Below are 12,921 nucleotides of genomic sequence, written 5' to 3'. Positions count from 1 at the left end.
GCTTGTGAATTAGTCCGCTTGTTTGTTGTTGGCATTTGTGAATATTGGTGCCGTTATAATAGTATTTTCGTCCGATTTTTCGTGAATTCATTAGGCAATTTTTTTGGGTGTCCCTTGGAAGAAAAATGCTAGCGGGACGGGGGTCCAAGCCTGGCAAAAGCATTATGCATGTACGCCGATCGCATGGAGTGGGAAGCACGGGGGTACACGTACGTGTGTCATGGAGGCATGCAATACACGGAGCGTGCGGTGCATGTTCAGTCATGTCCTCCTTCTGAAAGGGCGAAGAAGAAATGAAGCACGTGTGTTCCATGTGGGGGTAGAGGTGCTGCATGCTACCAAACTACCCATGCATGATTACAAAAAAAAAAACGGTGCATACATATACGGATATTCCCGGGCCCTTGAACCAGGTTCGTCGAGTCCGTTTTATTCACGGCAAGGTTCAGTGAATCGCGGTCGGCCTGTCAAGGTGTATGATCACTACCGAGCACTTCATTGATTTCTATCGATTGGCATGGGCTTAACTCGCGAGCCCTGAAACGGCAACCGTTTCGTCGCATATACCGCAGACGGCGCAGCACAAAGTTGGCGATCCTGTTTCCAAAATGTGGTCGGCTGGATCCACCCGAGCTCCTGGGCAGGTGCTGTAGTTAATTTAGCCATACGCACGGCCAGGTGCACTCCCGTGCGGCCGGAGCCGATCTCCGGTGATCTCTGCCAGCACACACACGATTCGAGTCGATGGATTTAACTCTTGCCAACACGTTCTCCAGTCCCCGCGTCTCTGTTTGCCCAACACGCATCCAAACCAAACCGAACCCAAGCCGTCTATAAAAGGCGTCCCTCTCCTCGGTCTTAGTCTCCCATTCACTGAACAGCAGCCACAGAGAAAACGAGAAGAAATTAAAACCACTCTCTAGTGCAAGCAAGCCACGCAGAGAGAAAGAAAACAGAGCGACAAGGATCAACCAATCCGTGTGATTCATCCATTATGAGGCCGGTGAGAGAAGCCGCGGCGGCGCTGGTGGGCGTCGGCGGCGGCGACCAAGCGGCGGCTTCATCCGCGGCCGGACACGTCGCCCACGCGCACACGCAGCTGTGGAGGACGCCCACGCCGTATCTGTTCCTCGGCTTCGCGCTCATGATGGGCCTCATCGCGTTGGCGCTCCTCATGCTCTTCTGCACGCGCCGCAAGCCGTCGACCGGCGCGTCGCGGCGGGGGAGCGGCACCGCGGAGTCGGCGCGGGGGATGGTGATGGCCCCGCTCGACCGAGAGCCCAAGGTCGTCGTCATCATGGCCGGTGACAACATGCCGTCCTTCATCGCCAGCGCCAGGCCCTTCGCTTTCGCCGCCGCCGTAGAATCCGACGAGCAGCGCAAGGCGGGCGCCGCGTAGGCGCGCACCCGTGTGCCCCTGCGGGACGCGGGACCAATTTTGTTCGTCGGATTTCTAGGATTTTCTTTGTCCGTAGTGTACTAGGAAGCAGGTATGTGGCGATCTGTGGTCGTGAGAGCGAATCAAGTTTTTTCCTTGCATGCATCTTCTAGAGTTAATGCATCATGATGCGTGCTTGGCTGACCTCCAATCCTTCTCGGTCAATTTTCGCTTCAAATTTGCGCACCTTTCAGCTGTAATGGTTGATTCGTGGCTAGTAGCTCTAGATTGTGAGAAGTGACCCTGGGCCCTCGCCGGCACAGGGCTGGTGTACGTATATACCTACTCCCACTGCCATAGTGCCATGTTGAAACTTATATATACATACAGCCCTGGGCGGCTGGGCCCTGGCCAGACAAGCAGAAATAAACCTTTTATACTTATATGCATCTGAAATCTAGATCGCCGACAGTATGCCCCGTATGAACCAAAACGCAGAACTGAAATCGTACACAAACTGCCGTGACAAGACCAGCAGAAACAACATGTTATATGCCTCCGAAATCTGAATCGCTCACAGTATATACGCGTTGTATGAACAAAACAGAGAACTGCAATTGTACACAAATGTGTCTTGTCTTTAACGCGAACATGCCAAAACGGTGTACTTGGCGAGTATAACAGATTCGGGCGAGGTGATGTCAGTCTTTCTTTAGAGATGTCACGTTATTTTTTTTGCTTAGTTAGAGGAGAGAGAATGAAGAGATAAAAAGTTATATTTGCTTAGCTAAGAAATCATCTCTTAGAAAATATAAGGGTGTATCACATATGTCTTCCCTTAGCAACAAATTTGAACCAAAATTTAATTATTAATATTAAGGCTTGAGCTTTCATAGACCCTCAAATCTCAAAACAGTGTAAATCATCGAAGAGCTATCTTCCTGCGTACATCGCCAAGTTAATAACGACTCGTCCACCCGCACCCAGCTTTTATCTCCATCCTAGGCAGAACTTCCGCACCAATCTCATGGTCATTCAGATCACTAGGTCTCCTGAGCCCCAGCTCGCCTGATCCACTAATCATCAAGAGCACCAGGTCGCCTGGTCTCCTAATCCCCAAATCGCTTGATCCCGTGATCTCTTGAACCCCAGGTTGCCCAAATTGTCCCGCGCCAACACATAGATTGTGCCACGAAAACAAACAACAGGGAAACCATGGGAAAACAAGCCAATCAAGCTGAAGAGAAAGAAACCAAAACCAAGGAGATCACAACAGGTTAGCAGGGAGAAGGAAGAAGAGCAAGCCTCACCTTGGGACCGGTGCAGAGGGGGGGGGCGATGAGTAGCGGAGGCATGGGTGAGGGCATGGACCCTCGATGGCAGCGGGGAATGGGTGGCGATGAAAGGACACCTAACCCAAAAGATGTGCCTCTTTGTGGCGGCGGTGTTCCTTGATATTTAAAACTGCTAGGGCCCTCCTACATTGTTGTCTGTGGGAGTCATGTTTGGCAGCTTATATTATACGACAAACAATGACATGTGCCATGAAAATTTCTAGATATGCCTCATTTTGGCGCTGCCCACCCGAAAATATTTTTTTCTTTTATCCTTTTTAATTAGATCTGTAAATATTTTTTTGCCTAACTTTAATGAATAATTTGACAAGCAGTAAATCGTTAATATGTTGTGTTGTAAACAAAAATGTTAGTGAATGACTGAATGTCATAGTAAATGTTTTTATAGTGGAAAAACAATATTCATGCATTCCCCCAAAGTTTGTTCTTAAATGTGAAAATAAATATATGCTCATCGAATCCTAAATGTTCATGGCACGAAAAATAAGTATTCATGTGTATGCAATAAATGTTTATGTATCTTACAAACAATCCTTATGTGCTAACTAACGAGAAAAAATACAAATCATAAATAGTAGAAGTAAAACATCGAATGAAGAATGTTTATGCCTATATAATTTTGTCTACGTTTTTCGTAACTAATTATGATTATGAAAAGTAAACACAAAATTACAAGAAGACACGAATGGGGAAAACTGCAAGAAACAATTATCAAACCGAAAAAAAATCAATCCTTTTTGGCGCTCACGAAATAAATCTTTAAGAAAACAGAGGCACAAATAAAACCGGTCTTGTTGGACCAGCCGATCGACTAGTGTGTGTGGGCATCACATCCGTAACAAACTCATGCCGCCACTAATCGCATTGCCAGTGTCTGACGAGAGATCACCACATCTGATCTGGCGGCTGTGTTCAGACAGTTCAGTGAAAAACATGTTTTAAACGACATCATGTACTCACTTCGACGATGAGTGGCATACTTCATTCTAAAAACTCAAAAAAAATCAAGCAGCACTAACTATGCAGCCTGTTAAGGAAACAGGAAGACAAGAAACACCTTTCAGCAAGGCCATGTATCTGCACGATTGCAACGTGAAACATGAGAGAATGTTTTCGGCCGATGCAACGGACATTTCCGGTTGCCTCTCGTCACTCTCTTCCAATTGCGCCCATGCGTTTCGCAGGAAGAGAGACCCGGTGGATGCCTAACACGGACACATCACATCACATCACATCACCAACCAAAACCACAATCGCCGCGTCACCCAAAGCAAAGCTAGCTGCTCTCGATCCATCAGCTGGCTTCAGCCAAATCTATCACGTCAAAACTGTACCCAACTGGACTGCTGGAGCCGATCGAAACCGTGATCCTCCTGCTCTTAGTATTTGACCATTATTCTCTCTCTGCGTACGTTTGTAGTGCCCGTCGAACCGCCGCGCGCGCATCGCCGAATCATCTTGACGGTGACGCTTCTTGATTGAATTTGTCCAAGATCGGCACTAAGAGGGGCCGGCCGGCTCCTTTCGACTCAACCGACGCGACAATCCATCCATGGATTTCTCAAATATTTTTTCAGTAGGCACCCTGAGCAGTGCAGCATCCTGTTGCGAATCGAATTATTTAGCACTCCGATCTTCTATTTTTCTGCCGTCGCCACTAGTAGTAGTAGTTGTTGAAAAGGCTGGAGCTGTTGTACACGTACGGCTGCTTTTTATTTCTTTTGAGAGGATATATAGGTTGAGATGTATCATGTATGATTGTATGAACCACATGAACATATGCTTCAGCGTAGATCAGAGATCTCGTCTCCTTATATCGTCAACTACATGTCTCGCATAATCTGCTTGGAGACCTTTCCCCTCATTCTCTTTCCGTTTCTTATTGGAGTATATATACCATGCTTAGACATTATTTATCATCGTTGTGTTCCTGTCAGGGTGTCACCACATTCCCTTTCACCGATGAAACGACGATGGAATCAAACAAATTAACCACGTTGAGTTAACTCTTGGATAATATCAAGAGCCGGACGCATCCACGGATAATCTACCATAGTAGTGCAACGAATCGGGGTTAATTCTTCTTTCTTGGAGAATGGTAGGCCAGATTAACTCTCTTTTCCGCTAAATGTCAGACTATTAATTTGATCATTAACTGTTGTTAAAGTGATGCTAATCCGGTTGGAAAAGCTAAAGTGACGTTAATAATTCCCCCACTCCAGCTTTACCTTTGGCAAGGCCATATAATAAACCATTAGCGAGCCATCGTCATCACCAAAGGATCTAACTAAGCTACTCTCTTTATCCTGGTTCATAGGGTTTGCGCGTATTTCTAAGTTGTAAATTTGATCAATATATTATAAGATATATATTACAAAACATATGTCACTAGAAAGTTTAGATGTTCCATTTTCTAATAATATAAGTATAACTCTTTTATTATACAATTGATATTATATTGACCAAATTAACAATCTAAGAGTACACACAAGCCCTATGAACTGAGGATTGAGTAGCACATAACCACAACGAGTAGATTTGTATCGTGATGTCAAAAGCTGGACACAACTACTCCACAATATGACGATGACGACGTGTTGGATCTCTAGCATGTGTGGGAGGAACGGATTGTTTCGACTGTTAGTTTTTGTCCGGCGCCGTTACGTGTTTATATAGTCAGCCCAGTAGATTATGTTTGGGAACACACAATTACAAGGATTGACTCAATTAAGGGAATTGACTAGATATCGGAATATGCTTTATGCTACTAGCATATTCCGTTACATATATGGAAAAATATAATCCTAACATCCTCTTGTAATCAAAACTCCTCTAAACTTCGTCCCCTTTCGGTGCCTTCCATGTCTCTCCTATTTTCTCCGTAGTCACAGTGAAAGTGTTATTGACTCAAGTGCATAGGAGCATGTTGTGGACTGGAACTGTTGTTGACGTGTCATTGTAGACGTAGCCTGATGTCAATGTCGAAGTAGCCGATGATGTAGTTGTGGTCGTGGTAGTCATGGCGGATGTAATTCGTCATAGTCCGTGTAGCCGTAATTGCTGGAGGGGCAAAAAAATGCGCAATTTTTTTGGACAGAGCTGTAGTCGTGGAAGAGGAACCTTGCGGATGTCAGAGGATGCATTCCGGGGCGTCTTGCAGATGTTAGAGGACGCGGTTGTAGGTGACATTCCCAGTTTTGCCAAGACCGGAAAAGCTTAGAGCATCTCCAGTCGCGTCCCCCAAACCGTCCCTCAAAGCGATTTGGGGCGCGCCGGTCAAAAAATCTTCCCAGTCGTGTCCCCCAAAGCCGCTTTTTGTGTGGCGCCCCCCGATACGGTGTCCGGCGCCCCGAGGTCGTCCCCGCCCCACAGGGGACGCTCCGGGGACGCCGGACACACCGAAAAGCGAGGCGAGGCGTGGCGGGACCGACGCATCAGCGACACATTCAAGTTTGGACCTAACCCTCGCCTACCTCGCGGCGGAAGTTATTCGCGCACAGTGACACACGACCAAAGCATCGCAGCTTTGCCTTAATGGCGACGGAGGGGCAGGCGAGACGTCTCGTCGGTGCTGCGCAGCCTCCACACGTCGCCGGCGTTCGCACGCCACCACGTGTTCCCGCGCTTTCTTCCCGCCGCTTCTCGCCTCGTCCCGCGCTTTCTTCCCGACGCCGGCGTCTATAAAAGGCCCTCCCGGCTCAATGGCAGCCACCACAGCCACCGGCACCCCTTTCTCCGCCACAAGCCCTCGTCGCTCCACTGCCGTCTCCTCCACCACCACTGCGCAATGAGGAACCGCCCCGGCGATGGCCAGTTCCCTCCACCGCCATCTCCTCCACCACCACCTCCACCACCGGGTTCGCAGTTCGACATCTCCGCCGCCACCCTGGAAGAGCGGCGGCGCGCGCGGGGTGGAGATCTGGCGTGAAGGGCAGCGGTAGCAGCGGGAGGCAATTGGGCAGCGGGACCATCAGCAGCGTGAGGTGGTGGCAGCAGCGGGAGACCCCGCAGCTGACGAGAACGCGGCGTGGGAGGAGGAGGCGATGGCGGACACCATTGTGGCGTTCAACACCGCCACGGCAGAAGAGGCGCGGCGGTGCCGAACGAAGGAGATTGGCCAGCTGTGGGCCGATGAGCACCGGCGCCAGCGCGAGGAGCGAGAGGCGCAGTACCGTGAACGGCGGGAGGCGATCGAGCGCCGGCGGCGGGAGGCGATGGAGCGCCAGCATCAGCTGGCGGTGGAGGAGCGTCAACAGTGGGAGGTGGCGCTGGCGGCAACGGAGGCGGCCTGGGGGAGGCGGCGGATGCGTTGGCGGAGGAGGCCGACGCGTTGGCGGCGCGCCTGGAAGCGCGAATGGAGGAGACGGAGGCCGAGGTAAAGGAGGAGCAGATAGAGGCCGAGGCGGAGGAGTAGGAGGAGACAGAGCAGGAGGACGATGACGACGAGTTCGAGAGGTCCGATGACGACGGGCCGCACCCAGACGAGACGGCCGATCAGCAACGCACGCTCGTCGAGTCCTTCGAGTCGGAGAAGAAGCTCCAGGACGCCGCCCGTGCCCACGAAGAGGCGCAAATTCACCGCGCTGTCGAGCTCTCCCTCCAAGCGGCGCAGCAGGGGAGGGCAGGCGACGCCGCGTTGTTGGAGTAGCGGTGTCTGGCCACCGCCCTACGCATGGAGAGGCGGCGCGCGCAGCAGGAGCTACGACGGAGGGGAGGCGACGACGGGGCAGGGCTGTCGAACGCACCACCGGCTTGGGTTTAGATGAAATCTAGCCGATTTCATTCAAACTTTATAATATATAATCAAATTTGAATGAAAATCTTTATTTTCGTGCACTAATATTTATTTGGGGATTTTGTTTGGGGGACGCGACTGGGGAGCGACGTCTCCCAAACGCGTCACGAACAAAACACATCCCCCAAACGCTCAATCCGGTGCCGTTTGGGGGACGGTTTGGGGGACGCGACTGGAGATGCTCTTACCACACACAACAGTTTTTCCAAAACCGTGCACGCCGTGTAGGGGTTATCACAATAATGATAACGGTTTGTCGATGCAGTTGCTCTACGTCGAACGTGGTCGATACCGTCATCGATGTTGTGTCGCGTCTTAGAGGCCACATGTCCATCCTTGTGGTCGATGTAGCGGTGATGGCGTGCTGACGAGGTTGCTTTGTTGATGATGACCATGCTGATGTAGACCTTGGCGATAATATGTCGGCGATGTCGAACCAGCATCTCCGTTGGCAATCATACATCGTTGTAAGGCGTCCCTTGTGGTGACGATGATGTTGACGATATGCTGCATCGAAGAAGTCAAAGAAATAGTGTTCCGTACCGCCTGCGTGTGGATGATGTTGATGTCGCTTGTCGTATATGTGCTCGACGAAGATCTTGACTGCTGGCCCGATGTAGTCGTGTAGCTTATGTTGTGGTTCAACTCATTGTAGTTTAGCTTGATGCAGAGGAGATGTTGGAGATGACGTGATTTTATTTGAAGCTAAATGGATCTCAAAAAATATGAAAAAAAGCCTAAAGAACTGATCCTATTTTTGATCGAGACGAGGTGCCATCCCCGGGAAGATTGTCCCCGGGGGAGATTGTCCCCGAGGATGGTGCGTGATGCAGAAATGGTTATAAACCTAGGATTATCATCATGAGACTAGCCGTTCTGATACCACGTGAGTTTTCTTGTGTGATGCAAATTAATGATGATGTGTCCCGCACTGATTACGGATCTATATAGTTTACCAGATTGTCAAAAATGACCACGTGTCAAAAATGGCGATGGCTTTAGCACGATCGTCAGGCGTCAGCTCAACAACGATCCCAGGTCGCGCCATATAGAAGTCCGATTCGTGCAACCACTTTTTCTGCCCCCTCCAGCCATGTGTCTCCCTCTATCTCTTGCATCAGCCCAAGCCTGGAGATATGTCCGACGCTAGCTAGCAAAGCAATGCGTGATCGTGGATAGCTACATCTAGCGGGCGGCTTGCTTCCCGGCGGCGCACGCAAGTTCCATACCATACCATACCCTGTCGGATAGCGTTTGAAGAGTTTGATTTTAGCTCGTGCATGCAGCAGCAGCCGCTCGTGGCATGGAAAGGAAAGCATGGAGTGGGAAGCACGGCTCGTGTATGTACGTGTTCTTTGTATGCATGCATGTACAGCACGGAGCATGCGCGCAGCGAATGTTTAATTATGTCCAACTGGATGCGGCCAAGATGAAAATGAAGGGTCCGAAGTGGTTTCCTGGCTGTGCTCACGCATGAACTGGCAGTTTTGGACCCTCGCCTTTTTCCACTTTTCTGTTTCACACGATCTTAAAAGCACCGTAGATCATGTATGCACGAGGAGACACACTCGATTCGGACGTTTCTGACGAGCCAAGCTCTTATTGCGCTCGTGGGGGAAATTTTGTGCCGAGCTCGTGCAAGCGAGAGATGGTGGGAACTCGCGCGCGTACGGGACAATCCCGAGGGAGAAATTCGCTGACCTCCCGCTGAAACTCGGCCCCTATTTACACCGCCGCGCCTGGCCGAAAAATCCCCCGCCACCATTTCCCCTCTTTCACTACTAGGAAAATGCTTATAGCTAGATAGAAATCGATTCCGTGGCGCATTTCAAAGGCGTGCTCCACAAAAATATTTCTGTGACGCATATAGAAAAATGCTCCACTGATTTGTTGGAATTTTGTGGCGCATTTATGCGCCACAGAATTAAGGCTTTTTATGGGGCATATTGATGTATGCGCCACAGAAATGTCGGGCGCCACAAAAAAAATTGTTTGGATTTTTAAATTCTAGATTTTGTAAATTTTAGATTTTCTGAAATTTTAGAATTTTTAAAATCTTTTCCAATTTTTGAACTTCTAGGATATATATATATATATATTAGTGTTTTAAAAGTTCTAAAAATTTATATCACTACAGGAATGGTGGAAGGCGCCGACGGCTGGAAGGCGCCGACGGATGGAAGCCGTCGGCGCAGGCCACGCCGTCCGTTAGCTTCAAACTTTTTAAATGTTTTTTACAAATGTTTTTAATATCTCACATGGATTATTTTAACTCAAACTACACTTAATCTTAGGTCACTCATGGTAAACTTCCCAATTTGATCACCCAACCTCACACTACTCCATAGCACGCATAACATCTTCGTTACTTTTGGTTGAGCTTCCATGAAAGAAACAAAACATTGTTGATAATACTACTATATCAATCATGTTAACCCTTAGACCATGATATCACAACTCTTTATTATTTTAAATTTAAAAGCATTATTTAAATAAACATCAATGGTTAAGTAATAATAATCTTTATGTAGGATGAAATTATTAATTTATTTTAAAAAAAATATAATCTTGAATTTCTGGCAAAAATTTAAATTTTACTGCTTTCATTTTTCCATTTGGACTATTGAGAGTCTAAAAAATTGGCAACCGGGTAGCTTTTTGAGATGATCATTTTGATGTATTATACATTTTTCTGACGTCCTACGCAACCAGAAAAGCCGTTTTGGCCAGGTTCAGTGAATCTCTTCACTCTCGCGCGCGCGGAGCTGATCTCCAGCGATCTCTGCCGGTGCACAGACGTGTCGGCCGATTTATAACACTTGCCGCTCTCGAGCCTCCGCGCACTACGTCAGGTGCTAGAATTGCCGGCACTTTCTTGCCGGCACTTCTAAAATGTGCCTGCGTTTGTTCTATTTGCCGGCATTTTTTTAGCAGGTGCCAGTAAAAAGTGTCGTTTTCTCGGCATTTTTGAAAAAGAGCCGTTAATTCCAAGGTTTGACGGCAGATTATCGATATGCCTGCAGTTGTTTTCGTGGCATTTCCAGAAAAGTGCCGGCAATGCATCGTATTACCGGCACTTTATCGAATGGCCTCCAGTTTATTTAGTGGCATCTCCTCAAAAGTGCCGGCAATTCACAGTATTACCGGTGTTTTTTGAAACTGCCTATAAAATACACTCATTACATGCATACGTAAGTGCCGGCAATTCCTTTTGCTGGCATTTACCGAAAGTGCCGGCAATTCCTTTTGCTGGCATTTACCGAAAGTGCCGGCAATTCCTTCTGCTGGCATTTACTGATGGTGCCTGCAATTCCTTTTGCTGGCACAATTCCATGAATTACAGGCATTACAGGCATCACAGATAGTTCAGAAGCGTTCGTAGCGGATAACTAACTATATACATATTACAGTCCATACCGTGGATCATCGATCCACCGGTAGGCATCAAAAGCAGTTCAGACCGTCCACATAGTTCAACACTTAGATAACTAACAGTCCATAGATAGATAACTAAAAGTTCTAAGATAACTAACTTGATGACTCAGGAGAGTTTAGCACTTACTCAGATAACTCAGATGAGTCAGACATATCAGAATCAGAATCAGGGACATCACGTACACTGTGGATTGATACGTCTCCAACGTATCGACAATTTCTTGTGTTCCATGCCACATTATTGATGTTATCTACATGTTTTATGCACACTTTATGTCATATTCGTGCATTTTCTGGAACTAACCTATTAACAAGATGCCGAAGTGCCAGTTGCTGTTTTCTGCTGTTTTTGGTTTCAGAAATCATAGTAAAGAAATATTCTCGGAATTGGACGAAATAAAAGCCCAGAGGCCTATTTTCTCACGAAGCTTCCAGAAGTCCGAAGGAGAGACGAAGAGGGGCCACGGGGAGCCAAACCCTAGGGCGGCGCGGCCCCCCTTGGCCGCGCGGCCCTGTGGTGTGGGGCCCCCGTGCCGCCTCTCGACTTGCCCTTCCGCCTACTTAAAGCCTCCGTGACGAAACCCCCAGTACCGAGAGCCACGATACGGAAAACATTACTGAGACGCCGTCGCCGCCGATCCCATCTCGGGGGATCCTCGGAGATCGCCTCCGGCACCCCGCCGGAGAGGGGAATCATCTCCCGGAGGACTCTACACCGCCATGGTCGCCTCCGGAGTGATGAGTGAGTAGTCTACCCCCGGACTATGGGTCCATAGCAGTAGCTAGATGGTTGTCTTCTCCCCATTGTGCTATCATTGTCGGATCTTGTGAGCTGCCTATCATGATCAAGATCATCTATCCGTAATTCTATATGTTGCGTTTGTTGGGATCCGATGAATAGAGAATACTTGTTATGTTGATTATCAAAGTTATGCTTATGTGTTGTTTATGATCTTGCATGCTCTCCGTTTCTAGTAGAGGCTCTGGCCAAGTTTTTACTTTTAACTCCAAGAGGGAGTACTTATGCTCGATAGTGGGTTCATGCCCGCATTGACACCGGGACAATGGATGGAAAGTTCTAAGGTTGTGTTGTGCTGTTGCCACTAGGGATAAAACATTGATGCTATGTCTAAGGATGTAGTTGTTGATTACATTACGCACCATACTTAATGCAATTGTCTGTTGCTTTGCAACTTAATACTGGAGGGGGTTCGGATGATAACCTAAAGGTGGACTTTTTAGGCATAGATGTAGTTGGATGGCGGTCTATGTACTTTGTCGTAATGCCCAATTAAATCTCACTATACTCATCATGATATGTATGTGCATGGTCATGCTCTCTTTATTTGTCAATTGCCCAACTGTAATTTGTTCACCCAACATGCTGTTCGTCTTATGGGAGAGACACCTCTAGTGAACTCGTGGACCCCGGTCCAATTCTCTTTACTCGAAATACAATCTACTGCAATACTTGTTTTTACTGTTTTCTCTGCAAACAATCATCTTCCACACAATACGGTTAATCCTTTGTTACAGCAAGCCGGTGAGATTGACAACCTCACCGTTTCGTTGGGGCAAAGTAGCTTGGTTGTGTTGTGCAGGTTCCACGTTGGCGCCGGAATCTCTGGTGTTGCGCCGCACTACATCCCGCCGCCATCAACCTTCAACGTGCTTCTTGGCTCCTCCTGGTTCGATAAACCTTGGTTTCTTTCGAGGGAAAACTTGCTGCTGTGCGCATCATACCTTCCTCTTGGGGTTGCCCAACGAACGTGTGAAATACACGCCATCAAGCTCTTTTTCTGGCGCTGTTGCCGGGGAGATCAAGACACGCTGCAAGGGGAGTCTCCACTTCTCAATCTCTTTACTTTGTTTTTGTCTTGCTTAGTTTTATTTACTACTTTGTTTGCTGCACTAAATCAAAATACAAAAAAATTAGTTGCTAGTTTTACTTTATTTGC

At 48.0% G+C, this 12,921-nt stretch overlaps 1 protein-coding gene across 1 annotated transcript; it reads left to right on the top strand.

The window, feature by feature from the left end:
- The first annotated feature begins 994 nt into the window (after window positions 1-994).
- LOC124683961 (protein GLUTAMINE DUMPER 6-like) lies at window positions 995-1,399 on the top strand. Its single transcript, XM_047218375.1, has one exon. The coding sequence runs from the start codon at window positions 995-997 to the stop codon at window positions 1,397-1,399; it is 405 nt and encodes a 134-aa protein (XP_047074331.1).
- Window positions 1,400-12,921: the final 11,522 nt, after the last annotated feature.

The sequence above is a fragment of the Lolium rigidum genome, chromosome 1 (assembly GCF_022539505.1).
Source record: "Lolium rigidum isolate FL_2022 chromosome 1, APGP_CSIRO_Lrig_0.1, whole genome shotgun sequence".
In the NCBI taxonomy this organism is placed as follows: Eukaryota; Viridiplantae; Streptophyta; class Magnoliopsida; order Poales; family Poaceae; genus Lolium; species Lolium rigidum.
This window is presented reverse-complemented; position numbering and strand designations above follow the sequence as displayed.